The following is a 22,714-nucleotide window of genomic DNA, read 5'->3' on the forward strand; positions in this document are numbered from 1 at the left end:
CTTTTTTCTGCCTGCTCTAATCTGCTATTGGGCTCTTGTACAGAATTTTTTCATTTTAGCCATTGTCTGTTAGGTCTAGAATTTGGTTCTTTTTCATAATGTCCCTTTATTTGATATTCTCACTTTTTCACATATCATTTTCCTTAAGCCATTTGAATATTTAAAGTTGGTTTAAAGTCTTTGTATTGAGTCCAATGTCTGGACTTCCTCAGGAATGGGTTCTGTCAGTTTATTTTGCTCCTTCGATTGGCCCATAGTTTCCTGTTTCTTTGCCCTGTAATTTTTTTTTGTTAAAAACCAAACATGTGAAAATTATAATGTAACATTTGGAATGAGATTCTTCCTCTTCCCAAGGTTTCCCTGGGGTGTTTGATTGGTGAGGGCTATGTTAGTCTATTAATTTAGTGACTTTTCCAAATTATTTTGATTAAGACTGCTTTCCTTGTCATATCTGATCACTGAAGTCTTGATTGGTTTGCTTGTGTTCATGTAGTATTTTTTGTAAGATTTCCTTGAATACCAGGAGCTTAAAAAAATTTCCCCAGTCTTTGCTGACTGGCTATGCTGGGGCGTTCCTCCAGCACTTGACCAGGTTTGCACTGAGTTTACATTTCAGTGAGGCAAAGCGTGAGGGTCTTTTCAGGGCTTTCCTGAGCACGCATCTTGCCCTGGGTATGACTGTAGTTTTTTAAGTTCCCCTATTTATATGGGTGCCTCTAATTTCCCAACTTCATGAAGAACCTCTCCCCAGCTTTTGCTCCTTGTCCTCAGGTGGTCTATGTATATCAGACCGTAATTATTGACCCCAGGTGTGTGACTAGCTCAGCCATCAGTGCCCACATCCAAGCAATGCCTACTGTTTTTTCAGCTGGAGTTCCAAGTTAGGGGAACAGAAGTGAGTTCTTCAGGTAGCCCTTGGCAAGGTTAGAACGCACAAGGATAATAATTTGCAGTAAAGTTCACTCTACTCCCTTTCGAACCAAGGACCAGAGCCCTCCATTGGAAACAGGGGCAGCTGCTGCATCAAGACAGCCAGAGTGAGGAGAGAATGAGGCAGGAGCAAGCACTGCTGACACAGAGCTTCCTTACCAGGCTTATTAGCTTGACTTTTTCTTGATCAAGTTGGCTTGGGTATTGCCAGACTTTGTTTTCCAGTGTGAAAGACAGTGCTTGTTTATTGATATTTTCACGGAGAACAAGAACTTGGAGTTGTCCACTCCATTATTTTACTGATATTGCCATCTTAAATCTCACATTACTCATGCCCTTGTCTGTCCTTATAGCTGCAGCCTGCTTAGTTCTAAATGGATGCACATGGCATCATTCTTCTATGACTTGAATCTCATGCTCATCATTCTTCTTTTAGAGAGAGAGATTTTTGCTATAGGGCATATGTGCTCACTGGAGAGACAGAGATAAAGAGACAGAAAGCTAGGAATCACCCCTCGGGGGAACAGTCATGCTGCAATCCCTTCTCCATTATCCTTCTGGGATCTTGGGTATGCACACACATGCCCACACACCCAGTGTGTTTTAAGCCGCCAGGTCTGGGACTTGAATCGGGGCTGCCTGTGTGAGAATCCAGCAACATAGCCATTATGCCATCCCCTGGCCCTGCTCAGCATTGTTTCTGAGGTGCACCTATAAGGATGTGTGTAATTAAAACATTTATTATTTCACAACTTTCTACTGAACTAATATACCACAGTTCAATCATCCATTCTACTGCTGGTAGACATTTAAATGGTTTTCAGTACCTTGCTATTTTTTAAAAATGCCACTATGGGGAACCAGCAGTTAGAGTAATGGCTATGTCGCTGGTCTCCCACGTAGTCGACCGCAGTTCGTGTCCCGGACCTGGTGGCTTACAACTCACGCTGGGTGCGTGTGTGTGCGTGCCCAAGATCCCAAGAGGAGAATGGAGGAGAAGGGATTGCGGTGTCACTATCCCCCCGGGGGGTGATTTCTCGCTTTCTGTCTCTATGTCTCTCTCTGTCTGGCGAGCGCACGCGCCCTATAGCAAAAACCTCTCCAAAAAAAAAAAAAAAAATGCCACTATGAATGTTTATACATGAGCGTACTTACAACTGTATCTTTACCAATAATTAAAGTGTTAAGTTATAAGATATGCACATGTTCAGCTTTACTAGATAATCTCAAAATATTTTTCCAAAGTGGCTTTTCAAATGTTTCTAGAACACTTGGTTTTATATGGACCCGTGTTAGGGTTCTTTATTTGACACCACGGGTATATGAAGGACCTTCAAAAAGTTTATGAAAAATGAATATTATAAGAGACCTATGTATAGATTTCAAAAATTTTTACACCAAAATAAACTCATACTTAATCCTGTTTTTGCAAGAATTTTTGAGTCCCCTTGTATTGGCCTATCTCCATGCCATTACCATTGTGTCTTAATTACTGTCCCTGCATTACAAAACAATTTCTGACAGGTCAAGTATCCATGCATGGTCCCTTCTTCATCAGAAGTGTCTTGCATGCCGTGTGTCTGCACCCTACAACACGAAGGTGCGTGCGCCTGCTAGAGACAGGAGAAAGCACCCCTTGTGGTGAGTGGTCACGCTAGAATCCCCTCTCTCCTCTCTTCTCTCTCTCTCGCCTTTGGGATTTTTTTTTTTTTTTGCCTTTGGGATTTTGAGCACGCACACATGTCTGGTGTGTTTTTCTAGCCATTGTGTCTGGGACTCAAACTGTGCAGTCGGCCATGTGGGATCCGGCTGCCTTAACCATTACACCACAGAGCTGGTCTTCTTGGACATTCTTAGTCATTCCTTCCACTGTCTACTTTAGCATTGAAGATTTTATTTCAAATATCATGTTTTTAATTTCTAGAGCTTTATTTGCGTCTTGCCCAAGACTGCTTGGTTGCTTTCTATTAAACTTCTTTCAACACTATGTCCTAACCACCCTATCATTCTGACATGTGTTCTATGTTTGAAGAAGGAATATATATTTCTTCTAATAAATTTATCATACGTATTGTTGATGGATATATACTTCTGAACAGAAATAAACCAAAGCCAAATGAAAATCAAATTTCCTTATCAGAGAAGCAATAATCCCATCTATATCATAGATAAAATGATATGATTTCCAGCTATGGGTAATCGCTCTAAATCGATACTTGTAAAAAGCTAACCCTGTTTAACGTAGGGAAGAAATCGACCTTCTAGCACTGGAGAGGTGAGGATCTTTCCAATACTCCTTAGAGAGCCCAAAGATAGTCTTCCTAAGTCTGTATTTTACCACCCCACTCCCCTTATGTCCCTAGCACATCTTTTTAAAAATAAATGTTAAGAAAGTATGTTTTAGCTTCTCAAGCAAAATACCCACTAGCCAGAAAGGTTTTATCGTCAGCTTCTTTAACTTAGATTTCATGCACACAGCCGGCGAAATGTATCAGTACAGAGCCCAAGCATCCAAGGTAGGTATTTTAGGCATTTTTATTTAATAAATAACTTCAGTAAATAGCATTGTAAAAAGTGAACTGTTAAAATTAAAAGGCACTTAAAACAAGAACGTGACTAGTACAAAACAAGAGGGACAGCTCGGGAGGTGAGAAGTAAACACACAGTGGTTTGTTACGGCGCTAACCGGAAGTCAGACTTGCGTGGGCGGAGCTGCTGCAGAAGCCGAGCACAGCCTCCCGCGTTCATTAAACAGGCGCGCTTACAGCTAAAACTTCAAAGAAACAGTTCTGAGGAAAAAGAAAAGTCTGACCCCTAAACTGCAAACAACAAGACTAGGAGAGGTGATAAAAAGCACCAGGCATTAAACAAAATAAAAACAATAAGATAACATTAATTCAATCCCAAAGGTCCCCCATTCAGCAAATACTACAGAAATTAAGGCCTTTATGTAAATAGTGCTAAGTCAAGGACTTTTCAGCAAAATATTTCCCGGTTCTTTTAATCCAAGGCTTGAACTGATAGAAGGCGTAAAAGTTACTGAGATTATGTAACTCTTAGAATGGCACACAGGGTTTAAAGCTATTGGTTTTGCTTCCTAACATTCTCAATTTTCTCCATGGCCTCTGTAGACTCAATACTCTGAAGCTATTTTACACCAGCGATCCTCAACATGTTCCTCTTTCAGATATGTCATAGTCGTGTCTGACAGGCAAACTGCAAAATGACGGGCAGAAAACAATCCTAAGCTAGCTAGCAGGGCATTTACTTCGTATTCGGGATAACTGAAAACTGACATATCTGTGAAGCTAAATATCAGTCTAATACATGATTACTAGAAACTCCCGTCATGCTCACGGCTTTAACTACTGCCCTTTCCATCCCTCTAGAAATACCCCCTCATCACTGAAAGCTTGATTTCAACAGAATAGGAAGAAAAGGTCGAAAGGCACAATGTGACCTTAGCTGACAGGATCACCATCCCGTCTCAAGTCTTTTGTCAGTCCCTGGCATGGATTATAACATTATTTTCAAAATAATAAAAAAAAAAATTTTAACATTATACATATTGTACATTTACAAAGTTTGCACGAGTTGAATCATGGCGACTCTGCCCTAAGCTACCTCCTGTGACTACGGAAATGACTTCGCACTCGTTGTTGTCAAGTTGTCCCACGTGGCGATCATTTCCCCTCGTACTTCGGATTTACCACGGTTGTCACTGCACTCTTATAAATAGGATTTTCACCCTAAAAAAAAAAGTGAGAAAAATGATCAGGGACTAAAATCAGGTGAAGTCAAAACTGAGCAGTCGTTTTAAGAAGTCATTTCCTGGGGGGCCAGCAGGTGGCATGGTGGTTAAAGGCGATGGATTCCCACATGGCCGACCTCGGTCAGAGTCCTGGACCTGGCGGCTTGCTTTCTCACTTTTCCTTCCTCTCTCTTTCATTCTGATCAAACTAAAAAATGGTAATAATAATAACAAATGTAAATAAATAAATATTAAAAAAAGAAGTTATTTCCATTTCACCTGTCCAGATATCACAATATTTAAAAGGGTACTAGGAGTGGCTTATGCTCAAATGAAAACCGAGAGCTCTCTACGGGGCTGATGATGTCCCCATCACCTGGCACTGCAGCCTCGCCCTAGTCCTTCCTCCATCACAGGGCGAGGGACGCCCCCACAGCAAGGACTGCGTGGTGACCACGGGTTCTGTCCTTCGAACTGGCTGTGCCTGTCATGAGGAGGCAGTAGCGTTGCTCCTACCCCATCCTGATTCTCATCCCTTCACAGCGCGGAGGGCAAGATAATCACAACGGGAATCCTGGGCTTTCATCACAGCTTCAGGGAGGGGACGCCTGGGGCTCGCCCACGAACTTTGGGAGTCCTGAGTGAGGCGGTCAGGACGTCACTGAGGGCCCGCTGCCAACACCACGCCACACCGCCAGATATGCTCAGAATGTCCACTAAGGTAAGGGCCATTCTTCGGGAAGTCGCTGTGGTTCCTACAAAGCTTAACGGCAACCGTGCTACGCAGTCCTCACTCCAGTGAAGAGTACTGAAATTAAGCCCAGCAAGTGACACCAAGCCGAAAACTCGAGATCTTTTATGATCCCAAAATGCATGGGCACAGTGACATACTAGGTGGAAAAAGAACACAGAAGCTATAACACCATTTTTTTGGAAGTCCTTATGTTAAATGCTGTATTTAATGACCTGCTATACCACTTTTTTCTCCTGTTCTTAACAAAAGCAGGTTTGAAAGCCAATGTAAAAATGGGCAAAATAAAATAACCCTTTATCAGAGGAAAGTACAGGTACATATTAAATCAAAACATTTGTTAATGATCAGGGAAATAACCTTTTAGGCAAAAAATTAAGATTTTTAAAATACTGTTGTTTTATACATTATACAGTTACCTGCAAGTCACTTAAAAATATTTATAGAAAGCATCTAAAAGTAATTTTTGAAATTTTACTCACACATCCCTACAGAGTATATCTGGACCTCTTATTGCCCCAATTTCTGCCCTCGGTAAGGGTATGGTTTGGTGCATGACAACCATGAAAAAAAGGCGTCCTCATAGTACAAATAGAATTAAGTACACAGTATGGAAACAGCATAAGAAAAAAATCAACTTCATCTGAGATTAGGAACATTTTCACAGTGAAACTGACCACTGATAATTATTAAAAGGTAAAGAGAAATTTATGGAAGGTATAAGGAAAGTAGTGGCGTCCTTCTGAAGAAATGGAGTTCAGAAGTTGGCGAGTGTGCTGTGGGGGTGGCGTTCTGAGGTGTGGGGGAGAGAGACCAGCCGGGAAGGCAGGGCCAAGGCAGGGTGGCCTCATGTGCCCTAGGAGTCTGCATCCTGTCCCGCCAAGGGCGGGCCATGAGCCTAGCAGGGGTCCCAGCTGGGTCCTGAGAGACCCCACCACGCCCTCACCCTGTCTCCTCCAAACACAACCTGATCAGTTTTCGAGATGCATTGGGGAACTCAGGATCCCACAGACACGAGCTTCACATCGCCCGATGGTAAGATCACACAGGCACCAAACCCCGAGCTGCAGTCCCACTGGAGCTAACACGTGACTATGCAGACAGTACAGCAGACACCCTGACACAGGAGTCAGGAAAGGATTCTTGAAAAGCCACAGCCACCCCCCAAAAAGCCAGCGTGTGAGTAACTCAGACTCCTACTGCCATCCTCCTAGCTGTACGTGAGGCCAGAGCTACCCATCCCTCGAAATACGATGGGAAAATAGTCATCTAATTAAGTGTCTTTAAAATAAGGCACTAAGTAAATATAATATTTAATACTTAAGAATGTTAAGGGATGAACAAAAAATTTTAAAAAAGTCCTATATTACTGAGTCTAAAGTATAATTTATATGATAGGACTTACCTCTGCAGAAAAGTCTGCCTTGTCACACACAAAATATTTATATTTATTATTTTAAAGCCCATCCAAGTGGTTTAACATGCAATGTTAGAAGCCAAAGTAAACTCGCTATCTGTGTTAGACATCATTTTAAATGGGAGTAAATTAAATAATCCAGGTTAGTTTCCACTGTTTGCAGTGCAAAACCACTACCACCAAATCCACACCGTACTTAAACCAAGAGAACAGGGTTATCTGAAAGAAAGCCTTCTGAGCCAGTAAAATGTCCTCCTTACAGTGTCCCTGGAATGGCTAGTAGTGGTGGCTATAGAATCCATTATAGAAATAATCTACTAGAGGGACCAGAAGTTGGCGTAATGGCTATGTTGCTGGACTACCATGTAGTCGACCACAGTTCTAGTCCTGGACCTGGAGGCTTAAACTCACACCGAGTGCATGTGCCTGCGTGCCCAAGATCTTGAGAGGAGAATGGAGGAGGAGGGGTTGCACCATGGCCATATCCTTGGGGGGGTGATTTCTCGCTTTCTGTTTCTCTGTCTCTTTCTGGTGAGGGCATGAGCCCTATAGCAAAAGCCTCTCCAAAAAAAAAAAAAGAATCTATTATAGAAAAAAATTTTAAAAAAGTCCTATATTACTGAGTCTAAAGTATAATTTATATGATAGGACTTACCTCTGCAGAAAAGTCTGCCTTGTCACACACAAAATATTTATATTTATTATTTTAAAGCCCATCCAAGTGGTTTAACATGCAATGTTAGAAGCCAAAGTAAACTCGCTATCTGTGTTAGACATCATTTTAAATGGGAGTAAATTAAATAATCCAGGTTAGTTTCCACTGTTTGCAGTGCAAAACCACTACCACCAAATCCACACCGTACTTAAACCAAGAGAACAGGGTTATCTGAAAGAAAGCCTTCTGAGCCAGTAAAATGTCCTCCTTACAGTGTCCCTGGAATGGCTAGTAGTGGTGGCTATAGAATCCATTATAGAAATAATCTACTAGAGGGACCAGAAGTTGGCGTAATGGCTATGTTGCTGGACTACCATGTAGTCGACCACAGTTCTAGTCCTGGACCTGGAGGCTTAAACTCACACCGAGTGCATGTGCCTGCGTGCCCAAGATCTTGAGAGGAGAATGGAGGAGGAGGGGTTGCAACATGGCCATATCCTTGGGGGGGTGATTTCTCGCTTTCTGTTTCTCTGTCTCTTTCTGGTGAGGGCATGAGCCCTATGCAAAAGCCTCTCCAAAAAAAAAAAAAGAATCTATTATAGAATCTATTAGATATACCATGCATACCTGTGGGAAATTTAGGATCCACATTTAATTTGCATTAAAACAGGGCAAGGTAAACAAAACAATTTTTAAAACTCACTTAATAGTTATAAATGGATAGTTTGATATTTAAAAAAAATACCAACATAATAGTCTCATGTGCTGAAATAATTAGTGCCTGCCTGTTATCCAAATAAGTTAATGACATGATTGACTGGCAAATCCTGGTCCCATATCAGAAAAGTGGTTTATAATCCACTATTTGTTTAATTTCTTGATGTTCATTCATTAATTTCTAATTAAATTTTTCTCGAGAACATCTCTTAGAATAATCAGTAACTATTTGTTTGCCTGGACTTTACTAATACTAAAAAACAACTGTCCACCAATCTTTCAGTCTCTACCAGAGAGTGGAGACAGTTGGTATATTGAAGTGGAGAGATACAATGTCTTTCTTTCATAGCCTGACTTGCTTCACTCAGCAATAAATCTTCCATATTTGTCTACTTTCTATCAAATGACAGGGTCTCCTGTGGTTCTTTTTGGACACAAAAGCATTGAAAATAGTTATGAACACTGGAGACTGTGGAAGGAGAGAGGGGAAGAGAGTAGGGAAGGAAATCAGGGAGAAAAAAGAGAGAGAAGACATGGGTGGGACACAGAAATGGTTTATTACCTGTTGATGATAACGTGTATAGTATTCTCAACTGGACTGGTCTGAGGTGTATTTCTTTCATGCTGGTTAAATTCTCTTTACAAGCAAATAATGTATAGCAATTGAATGTATAAAAATAGTAATATAAACAAATAAATTGAAAAATATAAAATATTTGGGGAAAATAATAACACCTCAAATTACAATTAAAGATATCTGAAATCTTGCATGTTGATTTTTAAGTGATAAATAATTACATTGTTATAATATTGTTTTCTAAAATAAATAAAAATGATCTCTTTAACTGAAAAAAAAAAATACTTTCCTGCTGTTGCATTATGTATATATTCGGGTAAGCCAGTTCAAAAAGGACAAATGATCTGAATAGACATTTCTCAAAAGAAGACATACAAATTAGGAAAAATTAAATCGAAACCACAGTGAAGTGTCATTTCACTCCAGTTCAGATGGCTGTTATCAAAAACATCGGAAGCTGGTAAGGACGCAGAGAGAAGGGCACTCTACACTGCAGTGCAGCCATTATTGTAAACAGAACGTCAGTTCCTCCAAAACTAAAGGTGGCGCTGCCGTGAAGATCCAGCAGTCTCACCACTAAGCCACACTCAAAGGAAAGGAGATTAAGTTGTAGAGGTAACTACTCTCACGTTTACTGCGGCACCATTCACAACGCCAAGACACGGAATCAACCTGAGTGTCCGACAGCAGAAGAACAGATAAACACACGTGTGTGTGCATGCGCGCATGTGTGCGTGTTTGTGTGTGTGTACTTATTCTGGCTAAAGAAGTAACGTTTTTGTCAAAGATTAAGAGCATAAACACTGCTTCAATAATAGTTATTGATAACTGAATTCAATGCACATTTGGACTTATGGCAAAGCTAAAAATTTTACCTCTTAGTATGACAAACAGAAAATAATTCTCATAGGAGAAATAACTATATGAAATTGTCAGCATTTGACTGTTTCTGTCCTAAAGATAGGGGAAAAAAGCCCAGCAATTTCAAACATTCACTCTCTCTAAAGTACATAAAGCAGCAGCAGTATGCATCAAGTCTTGGAGTCACGCAAAATGACCTATCGGCCCATGTATGGACTTGACTGTAATTTTTTGCCATCAAACTTAACTTTAAAAAGTCTTGGGACCAGCAGTTGGCGTAATGGCTATGTTGCTGAACTCCCATGTAGATGACCGTGGTTTGAGTCCCGGACCCGGTGGCTTAAACTCATGCCAGGGGCGTGTGCGTGCGTGCCCAAGATCCCGAGAGGAGAGTGGAGGAGAAGAGATTGCGGCGTGGGTGATTTCTCGCTTTCTGTCTCTCTCTCTCTCTCTCTATCTCACTGGTGAGCACATGCACCCTATAGCCAAAAAACCTCTACAAAAAAATCTTTAAAAGTGCTTAGAAATAAAAAATTCTGGTAAGTCAAAATTTCTAACGTTACTAGGTCCCTTAACAGTGTGAAACCGTGTTGAGATTCACATTCCTCTTCGTGCTGTAAGTAAAGGAGCCTGGCCGTGGTGCGGAGCTCGGTGTAATGGAGTTCTAGTCTGACGTCTGCCCGGAGCAGCGCTGCTACTCTGAATAACCACGAATTGTGAAAAATGCTGTAGTTCTCTATGCAGGGTGACTCCCTCTTCCTAATAAGCAGGTGGTCTATGACTGCCGCTGGCACCACATGGTGGGTGAAAACTCGGACTCTGGAGCCCGAGCTCCCGGCCTCACTGTGCTCTCCCACGAAGAGCTCTCTGGACGCGGTCAAGTTACCTAACCCTTCTGCACCTCGCTTTTCTCTTATGTGAAAGAGGTGAATACAGAGTTCCCACTCTGTTCACTAAGAAAATTAAATACAGATGAGCTGCTTAGAACCACACTTGAGACACAAGTATTACAGATGTGTCCGTTGTAATTATCACCAACACTGCTGCTCTCTGCACAGTAGGTGAGAGGTGAGACAGGCTGGCCCCTCAGGTTCTGTTCTATTCAGTCACTTGGGACAGGAGGGGAGCGTTCTAGACCACCAGTGTGGAGAATGTGGTTCTCATCACAACCTTTTTATCTGAAGGTTTGAGGGATTTATCTAATTATATATTAAAATATACTAGACACATTTAATGAGAATTCAGACACTAACAGCTTGAAACCAGAAAAGGAAGAATTCTGACTATTGCTAATCAAGAGTGATAAATTTGTCATCCAGGTAAAATATACATTTGTCAAAACAAAAGAACAGGAAAAGTAAGCTTTACAACTAGAAAATTTTCTTCTTTTTTTGAGACTTTCTGCCTTAAGGTGCATATGCTCACCAGAGAGAGAGAGAGACAGAGGGAAAGTGAGAAATCACCCCTTGGAGGGGATAGCCATGCTGTAATCCCTTTTCCTCCATTCTCCTCTCAGGATATTGGGTATACACACACACGTGCCTGGCCTGAGTTTCAAGCCACTGGTTCTAGGACTTGAACTGTGGTCAGCCATGTGGGAGTCCAGCGACATGACCACTACATCATGTGCTGGCCCCACAACTATAAAATTTTCAACTAAGTTTTTATTTTAAACCAAAATAAGACTTTTATCTTTTTTTTCCACAAAGGTTTTTGCCATAGAGTACATGTACTCACTAGAGAGACAGAGACAGAGAGAGGAAAAATAAGAAATCAAGCCCCCCTGCCCTGGAAGGATGGCTTTGCTACAAACCCTTCTCCTCCATTCACCTCTCAGGATTTTAGGCATGTGCACAGACACACAGACACGCACACACTCAGGGTAACTTTTAAGCTGCTAGGTCCGGGAATCAAATGGTAGTTAGCTATGTGGGAATCCAGTGCCTTAACTACCACGCCACCTGCTGGCCCTGAGACTTTTATCTTTAAAGTTTGTTATTTTTAAAAAATTTAACCTTAGATTTAAAAACTAGAATAATTCATTAACGAAACTAACACAGGCACACACATCATCTTCCCTTACAATGTTTTCCATTTCTGTTTGGCTACCACATCATGTCATGTTTTCATTAAAAAGAAAAAAGAAAAAAGAAAAAAGAAAAAAATGGGGGGCCAGCAGGTGGCATGGTGTTTAAGGTACTGAATTCCCTCATGGCAGACTCAGAAGCTTGAAAATCACACTGGGCATGTGTGCATGTGTGCCCAAATCCTAAGAGGAGAATGGAGAAGGGATTGCAGCCTGGCCATCCCCCCTGGGGAGTAATTTCTCACTTTCCCTCTATTTTTGTCTCTCTCTGGTGAATGCACATGCCCTAAAGTAAATTAAGTAATAATAAACAAAATTAAATAAGTAATTCTTAAAAATGAAGATCCAAACTAAATAATCACTTGGCATTTTGTTTATATGTACACATATGAATCTCAAGATGGTTCTTACAATGCTAACGTAGGTGTATGCCATACAGACGTTCTATCTGCTTACATTTATTTCCCTATTCTGCAATTGGGATTTCACATTCAATTTCCACTATTCAACCTAAGAATTTACACCTAGTACTTTGTTATATAAGGACACTACCACCTAAGGCACAGGGCTGTCGTGGATTACAGCTGACGGACTGATGGCATGTACTGTAGCTGTCTTGCCTAAAAACCATCAACCCCACACAATCGGTACGGATGACCGACTCCCTGCTACAGACCTGAGAAACAGTCCCTGGGAAGTGACGGGAAGTGACTGGATGCTGCTGTGTTTACTAAGCGGAAGGGCCGGGATTCAACCCCAGGCCTGTCGAATTGCAAAGCACTGCGGTTGTTTCTATAGCATGGAATTCACTGCAAAGCCTTCTAAGCACTAACTAAATTAACACGCAGAAAGAAAAGCCTTAACAGAGCTATGTAAATAAAGCCAGACCTAAAAAAGCAACGGTGATAAGGGACACACGCAGTGCAGTCAGAAAGGAAAACTTCACATGCAGACAGAAAGTGCAAAGAGATACGAACGGCAGCTTAGAGACCAGCTTTACGTCCATAGTTTGGATTCTTGAAATTATTAATAGGACTCTTGTAAATCGGATTTTCTTGCTGAAGTAAAAGAAATAGTTTCTAATGATTTCATCAGAAAATTGACATTTATAGTGCTTAAACTCTATAAAAGAATATTTTTACTATTTCTACACTTCTGAACTTCATAGTTATTTTTAAAACCCAAGTAAACTGTAGCAAGATATAAATGACAAACATGCATTTACAATTTTAAAATACTGAAGATTGTCACAACCTCCTTGCATCAGAAGATGAATACAGGGGCTGACGTGAGCCGAAGAAGCTGCCCTTCCCTGACTTCACATTACAGGGCACCGGATACTAGCACAGACTTCTTACAAAGCAGTTTACAGAGATAGAGTTTGCATAGAGTAAAATGTATCTTTTTTAAAGTTTATTTTATTCATGATAGAGTGTGCATTTGCACAAGAAAGAGAGAAAGGAGAGAGGTGCCCTAGGTCTGCGATCTCCTTCCCCCAGCCCTCCGACCTGTCAGGGTCTGGGTCGTGTGTGCACATCTGGTGTGTTTACAAGCCAACCTGGGGACCTGAACCCGCAGTCAGCCACATGGCTTCCAGCACTGCAGTTCAGTTCGCCACTAACTTCGCCACCAGGTTGAGTCAAAATATGCCTTTTTAAAGTACAGAGTGCCCGGAGCTTTCGAATATATAAACACACCCAGAATCAGATCAGCCCAAGATCTTCCGTGCCCTCTGTGGTGGACCCTTTTCGGCTCCAGCCCCTGGCAACCACTGGTCTGATTTCTGCCCCCAGTGCTGCCTTCTGCAGATGTAACAGAAATGGAAACAGGCTGTAGAGGCCCTTGGAGGCCTTAGAGTCTAGCTGCTTTACAATGACTGTTTTTTGTTTCAAAAAAGGAGATGCTTTCTATCAAATAGCTTTCTCGCTACACAAGTAACATTATTTAGGATTCTATTTTATATTCGATGAAACAACCCAAGTGGGAGGGTCCCTGGTTCACATCCTGAGGCCTCCCTGTACATGCTAGGTATGCATGTGTGTGCATGTGTGTGCCCATGATCCTGACGGGCAGAGGCTGGAGTGGATCAGTTTTAAGACCCTGTTGAAGGTGCCTGTCTCTGTCCTTTTCCCTCTCTCATGGAAGAAATAAAAAACTATAAAAAAAAAAAAAGGGCAGAAGAACAGACTTAAGAAGTATAAGAAATAAAAATATTAGCTATAGTAACCAGAATATAGACTCTTAGGATATTTCATTTCAATGGATTATATTTAGGATGCTGTTTTTCACTAAATGCAAATTCTCCAAATAACACATTTTGGGAGAAGAGGATACTTAAAGCAATCTTAATAATCAGTTTTACAGTTAATAAGGCTCAGACGTATTCAATGACTTCACCAACCACCTCGCTCCTTAGATATTTTGCAACTTACCGTGTCCCATTTGGCGTTCATTTTCTCCTTTTCAAATTTAGCAAATTCCCTTCTGTCATGAATTATCATTAAAAGCTTCCAAATCAGCAGTAATGCAAGGCCAATGAGAACAATTCCAGCAACCACACCAGCTACAATCGGAATGATGTCTGGACCCGTGGGACAATCTGGAAAACAGGAAGGAGGTGATCAGCACGCAGGGACTAATATGGGCAAAGACCAGCCCGCCTACAAACAGCAGGGCAGCGTCTTATAGAAAACAGGCAGGAATAAAAACATAGTAAGAAATAAAAGAATAAAGAACAAAAACTTTAGTAAGAAAGTGAATGCACAAAGAACCCATAAATAGCTACTAGCACTGGGCAGCTTGGTGGCACCGAGATGGCGTGCTGCGTGGGTGATGCTGAATTCTGGTGGAAGGCCACAGGTTGGAGTCCCCGGTCAACTGGTTTATGCCAGGCACAGGCACGGGCCAGCTGGGAAGACTGGGGAGGATCACGGCAAGAGACTCTCATGCGTGCCTGTCTCTGTCTCTGATTCACATGAAAGATATAAATACACTTAAAAAATAAAAAACTACTAGAGACTAACAAGTGAGTCTGCAACATTACACGGTACGTGATCAATAAACGAAAGCCCCATGGATTTACATGTACATGAAAATTTATCTCTACATATTGGAGACTGAAGTTGAAACAACAGTATCACAATATATGTTACCAAAAATCATGAAAATAAGCATAAAGTTAACACGATATACACAAAATTTACACATTAAAAATCACTAAACACAGGCCAGCTGGTGACATGATGGCTGGGACGGCTGGATCCCACATGGCCAACCACGTGGTTTAAGTACGGATCCAGCAGTTTGAAAGTCACACCAGGTACACGTGCACATGTGCCCGAAATCCCAGGAGGATGATGGGGGCAAAGGATTTGTGGTGTGGCCATTCCCCCTTCTTCTCTGGGGGGGTACTTTTTCACTTTCCTCTTCTTTCTTCCCTCCCTCTCTCTCTCCTTCTCTCTCTCTGACAAGTACACACACCTCACAGTAAATTTTTTAAAACTAAAGTTTAATATTAAAACAAAAACAAAAACAAAAAACCCCTAACACTAGCAGCCTGGGTAGCTCAAGTGGTAGCATACTGATCTGCAGTGCTGGAAGCCACATGGCTGACTGTCGGTTTGGGTCCCAAGTCAACTTGAAACACTCAGAGTGCATGAGAATGCCTGTCACTCTCTCTCTCACGGAAGAAATAAACTTAAAAAAGAAAAACAAAAAATGGAACACTGAGAAAATAATTCAAAATAGATAAGAATAAATGGAGAGTTAGCCCATGTTTATAAACTAGAAGGCTTGACACTAAGAATATGTTAATTCTTCTCAATTTCATCCATAAACTCAATGTAATCTCAATCAAAATCCCAGTAGGACTTTTATAAAAATCAGCAAGCCAATTCTAAAATTTGCATGGGAGGCAAAAAAAACACTAGCTAAGTATTTTAAAAACATGTTTGGAAAAGAATGTTGGAAGACTCACACTACCTGCTTTTAAACCTAAGCTATGAGACAGTGTTATATCTATCAAAAGACAGGCGTGCATGTTAATGTGACGGAATATCAAGTCAGAAACACACCTGCACGTGTAAAGTCACATGATTTTCACACAAGGTAAGAAAGGACAGTCTTTTCAACAGCATAGGAACTACTGGACATTCAGATGCAAAAGAAGTGAGCTTCACTCAACATACCAAGATTAACTTGAAACACTTTATAGACAAAAATGCAAAACCAGAAACCATAAAACTTCCAGAAGAAAACATGGGAAAAAAATACAATCTTGGTTAGGAAAAAAAGAGTTCTTGATACAACCGTAAATGGGAGGCACATTAAAAACAAAAACAAAAACAAAAACAAAAAAAACAACCTTGGGGCCAGCAGGTAATATGGTGGTTAAAGGCACTGGACTCCCAACGGCCTGACCACAATTCGAGTCTCGGCCCCGGCAGCTGCTTTATCACCGCCCTCCCCCCCGCCCCCGCACTCACTATGTCCCTCTCTGGTCAAATTAAAATAAAAAAATAAGTAAAAAGAAGTAAAATAATTCTTTTTAAAAAATCTTAAATTGCAGTTCATCAGAATTAAAACTTCTGAGGCCAGCCCAGTAGCCTAATGGTTAAGGTAGCCGGATCCCACATGGCCAACCATGGTTCAAATCCCTAAAGGTTTGAAAAATGATGCCAGGTGCGTGTGTTCGCCAAATCCCGACAGGACGGAGAAATGGAGGAGGAGTTGTAGCATGACTGTGCCCCACCGGGAGGTGGTTTCTCCCTCTCCCTCCAACCAGCGCACATGCCCTCTGGCAATTAAAAAAAAAAAGAAAGAAAGCGTGGACTGAGAGGTGGCACAGTGGTTAAGGTACATGTGCCCAGGAAGAGTTACGTCACTGGGTCTGGGACTCAAACTGCAGTCAGCCATGTGGAAGGCCAGCCATGTAACTGCTATGCCATCTGCTGGCCCTTCAAATAACACTGTTAAGAATGAAAAGACAAGGAGGCACAGACTAGGAGGCAACATCTGCAAAACACCAACTGATAATGCAAAACAGTGCAGAGAATTTAAAAACATGTAGCAGCTTCCTGGAAACTCGCTTACCATATGTTCCAAAATTCCATTCTTGGTATTTACCCAAGAGCGATGAAAGTTTCTGTTCACACGGAAACCTGTACACACAGAAACCTGTACACTGACGTACAAAATTCCAAAGGATCTACACAAAGGCTACTAGAAAAAGTAGGAATGAAAAAATGTTTCTCTTCTGAGCAGCTGAACAATTCTGACACTTCATATCCTTGAACAAATTTTCTATTCCAGCCTAAATCAAGCTCAAATGGCACTATCATCTTACAACAATGATCATCCCTAAATATCAGGTATTGTATAAAGTGTCTCACATGGAATAAACTCCAGACTCCACTCAGAAAACTTAAAACTCGATATCTGTTTTCTTCATTTTTTTTTCTTTTTTGTCACAGGGCATGAACACTCACCAGAGAGAGACAGAGAGAAAGGGAGAAATCACTACTAGGGCGAATGGCCATGCCACAATCCCTTCTCCATTCTTCTCCTGGGATTTTGAACATGCCCGGACACATACCTGCAGTGAATTTCAAGCCGTGTGGCCTGGGACTCGAACCACAGTCAGCCATGTGGGAATCCTGCACCTTAACCACTTATGCTGCCCACTGGTCCTTCCCATTTTCCATACACAGTTCATTTTAATACTGTTGTACACTTTGAGAGATGAGAAACTTCCCAACTTGAATCTAAAATAATCCAGCCGGAGACAGTTTCTAGATGTTAGGGAACCCGACGATAGACCTCAACAGTAGGAAGAAGAAATAAAACAAAATGGACCAACTTTTTAAACAACCCGACGCCTACCTGGAGTCTCCACCACATGAACGATGGCCTCGTTGTTGCTGTTCACGGAGTACGTGAAATAGAACCAGCAGTCGTCCACGTCCTTCTCCTTGCAGTGGGACAGCGGGTCCACCTGGCCGGGCTGGGGCAGCTTCTCCTGCTTCTCCACCTTGGTGATGTTGAAGTGGGAGCACTCCTGGGCACACGTGTCCTTCTTTTCTCCTTTATTGAAGGCTTTGCACTGAACGCACTCTCTGTTAAGACACAAATGATCACATTGGAGATGTGTGATTTGAGGTTATTATCCATGTAAAGATGATTTTGTGGTCTAAACATTTAACAGACTTAACCTCACGTGGCCAATGAAAGAGGGTTTGGGTGAGTGGAAAGGTACATTTCTGGATGGGATTCCTAAATAAAATTATCAATGGATTATAGTTCAAATTAGAATCACAATAAAAAGAAAAGGTGGGCAAGTAAAACCAGCCTGGTCTCAAAACTGTTCAGTCTGACACAAGGACTAGCTGGAGGCACAGTGGTGACGCAGTACGTCAAACCCTGGCCCTGACAGGAAGGTGCCTCCTTGCACATGCCAGAGCACACGTGTGTGCCCATAACCTGGGCTCGCCGAGGCTGGAGGACTGTCATATGCCAGAGCACACGTGTGTGCGCCTGTGAGTCTGGGCTCGCTGAGGTTGGAGGAGGACCGCCATCCGCCAGAACACATGTGTGTGCCCGTGATCTGGGCTCACTGAGGCTGTTGGACCGCCATCCGCCAGAGCACATGTGTGTGCCCGTGACCTGGGCTTGCCGAGACTGGAGGAGGACCACCACATGCCAGAGCACACGTGTGCAGTGTGCACGCCTGACCTGGGCTCGCTGAGGCTGGAGGTGGACTGCTACTTTGCCGGGGTATCTCTCTCTCTCGTGCAAGAAATAAAAATTAACTTAATTAATATATATGTGTACATGTGTAGACATACATATTACATATTTACACACGTATACATCATAAAGCCATCATTTAAGCAGTGTGCTATGGTACAGTAATAACTTTTCAGGGGAAAAGCCTTCCATTTTGCTTACTTGAGTCTATGTCAAAAGGCAGTAATTATGCAATCAGTAATATCAATCCAGTGTTACCACAGACGTTTAATTACACAGCCGGTTCAGAGCAGAATAACAGTACACGGCTCTCCGACACACTTCATTATCATGTAACACACACTAGCTATTGAGAAAGAACTGCCAAAACTTAGAGTGGGCTTCACACCGCAGATCCTTCCAGTAATTCAGTACGCTCTGCTCTGGCCGAGTGATAGGGAACACACCCTCAGGTCAGCAGAGACTGAACTATCGGGTCATCGGAAAAGTCGCCATGCAGTTTAGCAAAGAAACACACAGAAATACGTCATGACTCTTCTGACGACCCAGTGCTTCAGGACCTACGCAACACTTACTTGTGCTCAGCACAGACGCCGAGGCAGGTCTGACACATCTCGCACGTCTGCCCTTGGAACTTGGGGTCCGTGCACTTGCAGACGCCGCACTCGCACACGCCCCGGCCGTTGCAGATCTGTCCGTTGGCAGCCATGCACGAGGAGGTATCCAGTGAGCAGTCGCACGCACTGCCCGTGTAGTTGGGGTTGCACTCACACACACGGCACTTGCAAACACCATTTCCTGTGATCAAAAAAATACCACCTCTCAAAATAATGGTGCAAATGTAAAATGACAGCGTTGATTTAAAGTAAAAGAAGGAACGACGTAAGAGAACCTCGGGGTGGATGACCCTCGGAGGTGCCCCTCACGACTCACTCAGCACATGAACGCCTCAGGCGTTTGGATGTGTACTGGGGATCACAGTTCATCACCCCTGCAGCCCTTTGCTCACCTCCGCAGATCAAGCCGTTGGACCGATCGCAGTTGAAGTTATCGCACTCGCAGAATTTGCCGGAGTAGATCTCGTTCGTGTTGTCCCTCTTCCTGCAGACGCACTGCCCGCAGACGCACTCGCCGTTGTTGCTGCAGATCTCCGAGCTGTTCTCCTTCCTGCAGTAGGCGTCCATGTCTTCGCTGTTGACCTCGTCCGTGCTGCACTCGCAGTGCCTGCCGACACGCCCCTCGTTGCACCTAGAGAGACCCCAAAACTGCCGTCAGATGCACAAACGCGATTTAGAATAACGAGCCGTGGGAGGGAGAACAAAACCACGACCAAGTTCTCCAGACTACGTTGTCACACGTGTCTGAGCGGTGCATGAGCAGCTGCGTGCACACGCTTCACGTATCCACACACAGCACACACACGGTTTTTATCCACAGAAAACTGCACAGGACTTGGGGGAAAAAACACTTTCTTCAGGAAAGTAACCATTTTTGTCCCAATGAAAATCAACTGTAGCCATAAACAGATAAACAAAACATCTGGGAAAACAAAATAAGCTTATTTTTAAAGAAAACAGCTACATTTTCAGATAACATGCTTTCACGTTTGCTATTACAAGTGAAGTACTTCTAGTTTTAAAGCACCGGTTCAATTGTTAACCTAAGAAAGTACAATAACCACACCAAAAAAGGCAAGAAAGGAGAAAAAATGTATTGAGCGCATTATTGGAAAATATAACTGACATCCTGTTTAAAAGTAATTTTACTGGGATCAGCAGATGGCAGAATGGCTATGTCACTGGTCTCCCACACAGTCAACTGCAGTTTGAGTCCCAGACCTGGTGGCTTAGAACTCACGCTAGGTGCGTGTGTGTGAGTGCCCAAGATCCTGAGAGGAGCATGGAGGACAAAGGACTACAGCGTGGCCGTCCCTGGGGGTGATTTCTGGCTTTCTGTCTCTCTGTCTCTCCAGTATGTGCCCTATTGCAAACATCTCTTTTAAGAAAAGAAAATAACTTTATCCTACGGGTGTGGACATTCCGATACGCCATATATTTTTAGAACATCTAACGCTCATGGACACTGGGCCCATCGATTCTGTATCTGCTAAATATGAAGAGTTCGGAGGAAAGGCAGAGGATTTGCAGATAGTCCTTCTGGTTAAACGACTAAACAGGACGTGTACAGCACAGAAAGTAAAAGCGTGAAGTGTTACGTGGAATAGAGAGTAACTGATGGCCATCTACAGTCATGTGTTAATAACCCTTCTAACGCAGTCATTTGGGACTGACATTCAGATCACCATGCTCCCCCCGCCCCATTCTTTTAAGGAGAAAGCTGCCATCAGAGGATATTCTATTTTTATTTTTAATTCAAAAACTAACAACGCTGAGACAATAAAATTAAAATAACTTGACTAGAGTTTTGTTACTATGGTTGAGTATCCTGAATCCAAATATCCAAAATCCAAAATGCTCCAAAATTCAGAACCTGTTCGAGCACTGACATGATGCCACAAGTGGAAAATTCCACACCAGACCTCATCTATGATGGGTAGCAGTCAAATTCTGCACTACAAAAGTACTAAATTAAATTACCTAAGGCTGTGTGTATGTGTATGAAACAAATTTCATGTTTAGACTTGGGTCCCATCCCCAAGACAGCTCATTATGTACACGAAAATATTCCAAAATCCAAAAAGATCTAAAATCCAAAACACTTCCAACCCTAAGCATTTTGAATAAAGGATATGCAGCCTGTAGAGTTAATAGGTTCTATGCTCTAAAAATACCATTTTATTTTTTTAATTTTATAACACATGATTATTTGTTAAAAATTATTACAACAATGGGGACCAGCAGTTAGTGTAATGGCTATGTCGCTGAGCACCCATGTGGTTGACCGCAGTTCGAGTCCTGGACCCAGTGGCTTAAACTCACACCGGGCGCGTGTGCATATGTGCCCAAGATCCCGAGAGGAGAATGGAGGAGAAGGGATTGCGGCACGGCTATCCCCCCTGGGGGGGGATTTCTCACTTTCTGTCTCTGTCTTTCTGGCAAGCACACGCGCCCTATAGCAAAAACCTCTCAAAAAAAAAAAATTATTATAACAATGCAAAAACAAAAGGTGAATATCCTTTATTGCTTCCTAATTCCATTTTCTAGATAAAAATCATTATTATCAATTTCATATTTTTCTAACACATTACAGACTGAGTCAGCCAGGTGGCATGGTGGTTAAGGTAGCTGGGTCCCACATGGCCAGTTGTGCAGTTGGGGTTCTAAACCCGGCAGCCTGAAACACACCAGGCTCACGTGCGTGCGTGCCCAACACCCAAAGAGAAAATGGAGATGGGACTATGATGTGGCCAGACCACCCCACCAGGGGTGATTTGTCACTTTCTCTCTCCAGCCAGTACACACACCGCTAGAGCAAAACTAAAGAAACAAACAAACAAAAATCAGATTGCTAACAGTCTGCTGAATGTTTTCTTACATGGCTGTAAGGCTTTCTTTCCTTAGCAAGGACAGAGCCTTGTGAAGGAAGAAAGGCAGGAAACACTATAAATAACACACACAAGATCATGAAACTGCTCTGGTGGGGAACAATGGTGGTTGGGAAAAGTAAGTTATTTGATAAAAGGCACAAAGTTATTTGGTGGAGATTCTCTAGATTTCCCAAAATACAGCCTGCCTGTAACTGTCTAAACCAATGGTGCCTATCCCACCCTGGCCCAGGAGTCCCACGTACCTGCAAGCTCCACACTCAAATGTCCCGTTCCCTTCGTGACACTTCGGACTTTCGGGGATGCCTTCACTCTGGCACTCACACTCACAGATGAACTGAAGGACAATTTCCACTTCTTCAGTGAAGCCCAGAGGCTTAATTTTAATGGTTTCAGAATTCTTATTTGGACATTTATTTGAAGTTATGCTAATTTCAAATTGAACCTTGAAATGCAAAAACAAGATTAAGTTAACAACTAACTAAGCAATTCAAATCTACTAAAAAAATGCATTTCAAAAAGCAGTGCCAGCCCTGGGAACCAGCAGTTAGCATAATGGCTATGTCGCTGGACTCCCATGTAGTCAACCGCGGTTTGCGTCCCGGACCCGGTAGCTTAAAACTCATGCCGGGAGCGTGTGCGTGCGTGCCCAGGATCCTAAGAGGAGAATGGAGGAGAAGGGATTGTGGCGTGACCATCCCCCCTGGGGGGTGTGATTTC

General features: G+C 42.4%; 1 protein-coding gene across 1 annotated transcript in view; it reads right to left on the reverse strand.

The window, feature by feature from the left end:
* Positions 1 to 3,446: 3,446 nt before the first annotated feature.
* Positions 3,447 to 22,714, reverse strand: part of ITGB1 (integrin subunit beta 1) — a 32,757-nt gene continuing 13,489 nt past the window's right edge. Inside the window, exons 10-15 of the mRNA XM_006158286.2 lie at positions 22,240 to 22,439; positions 19,499 to 19,737; positions 19,065 to 19,287; positions 17,626 to 17,858; positions 14,178 to 14,344; positions 3,447 to 4,679 (exon numbers count right to left, since the gene is read on the reverse strand). Of these exons, the coding sequence (XP_006158348.1) occupies positions 4,614 to 4,679; positions 14,178 to 14,344; positions 17,626 to 17,858; positions 19,065 to 19,287; positions 19,499 to 19,737; positions 22,240 to 22,439 (1,128 nt within the window). The 3' untranslated portion in view covers positions 3,447 to 4,613. The remainder of the gene's footprint in view (positions 4,680 to 14,177; positions 14,345 to 17,625; positions 17,859 to 19,064; positions 19,288 to 19,498; positions 19,738 to 22,239; positions 22,440 to 22,714) is intronic.

The sequence above is a fragment of the Tupaia chinensis genome, unplaced genomic scaffold (assembly GCF_000334495.1).
Source record: "Tupaia chinensis unplaced genomic scaffold, TupChi_1.0 Scaffold000578_2, whole genome shotgun sequence".
NCBI classification, from domain to species: domain Eukaryota; kingdom Metazoa; phylum Chordata; class Mammalia; order Scandentia; family Tupaiidae; genus Tupaia; species Tupaia belangeri.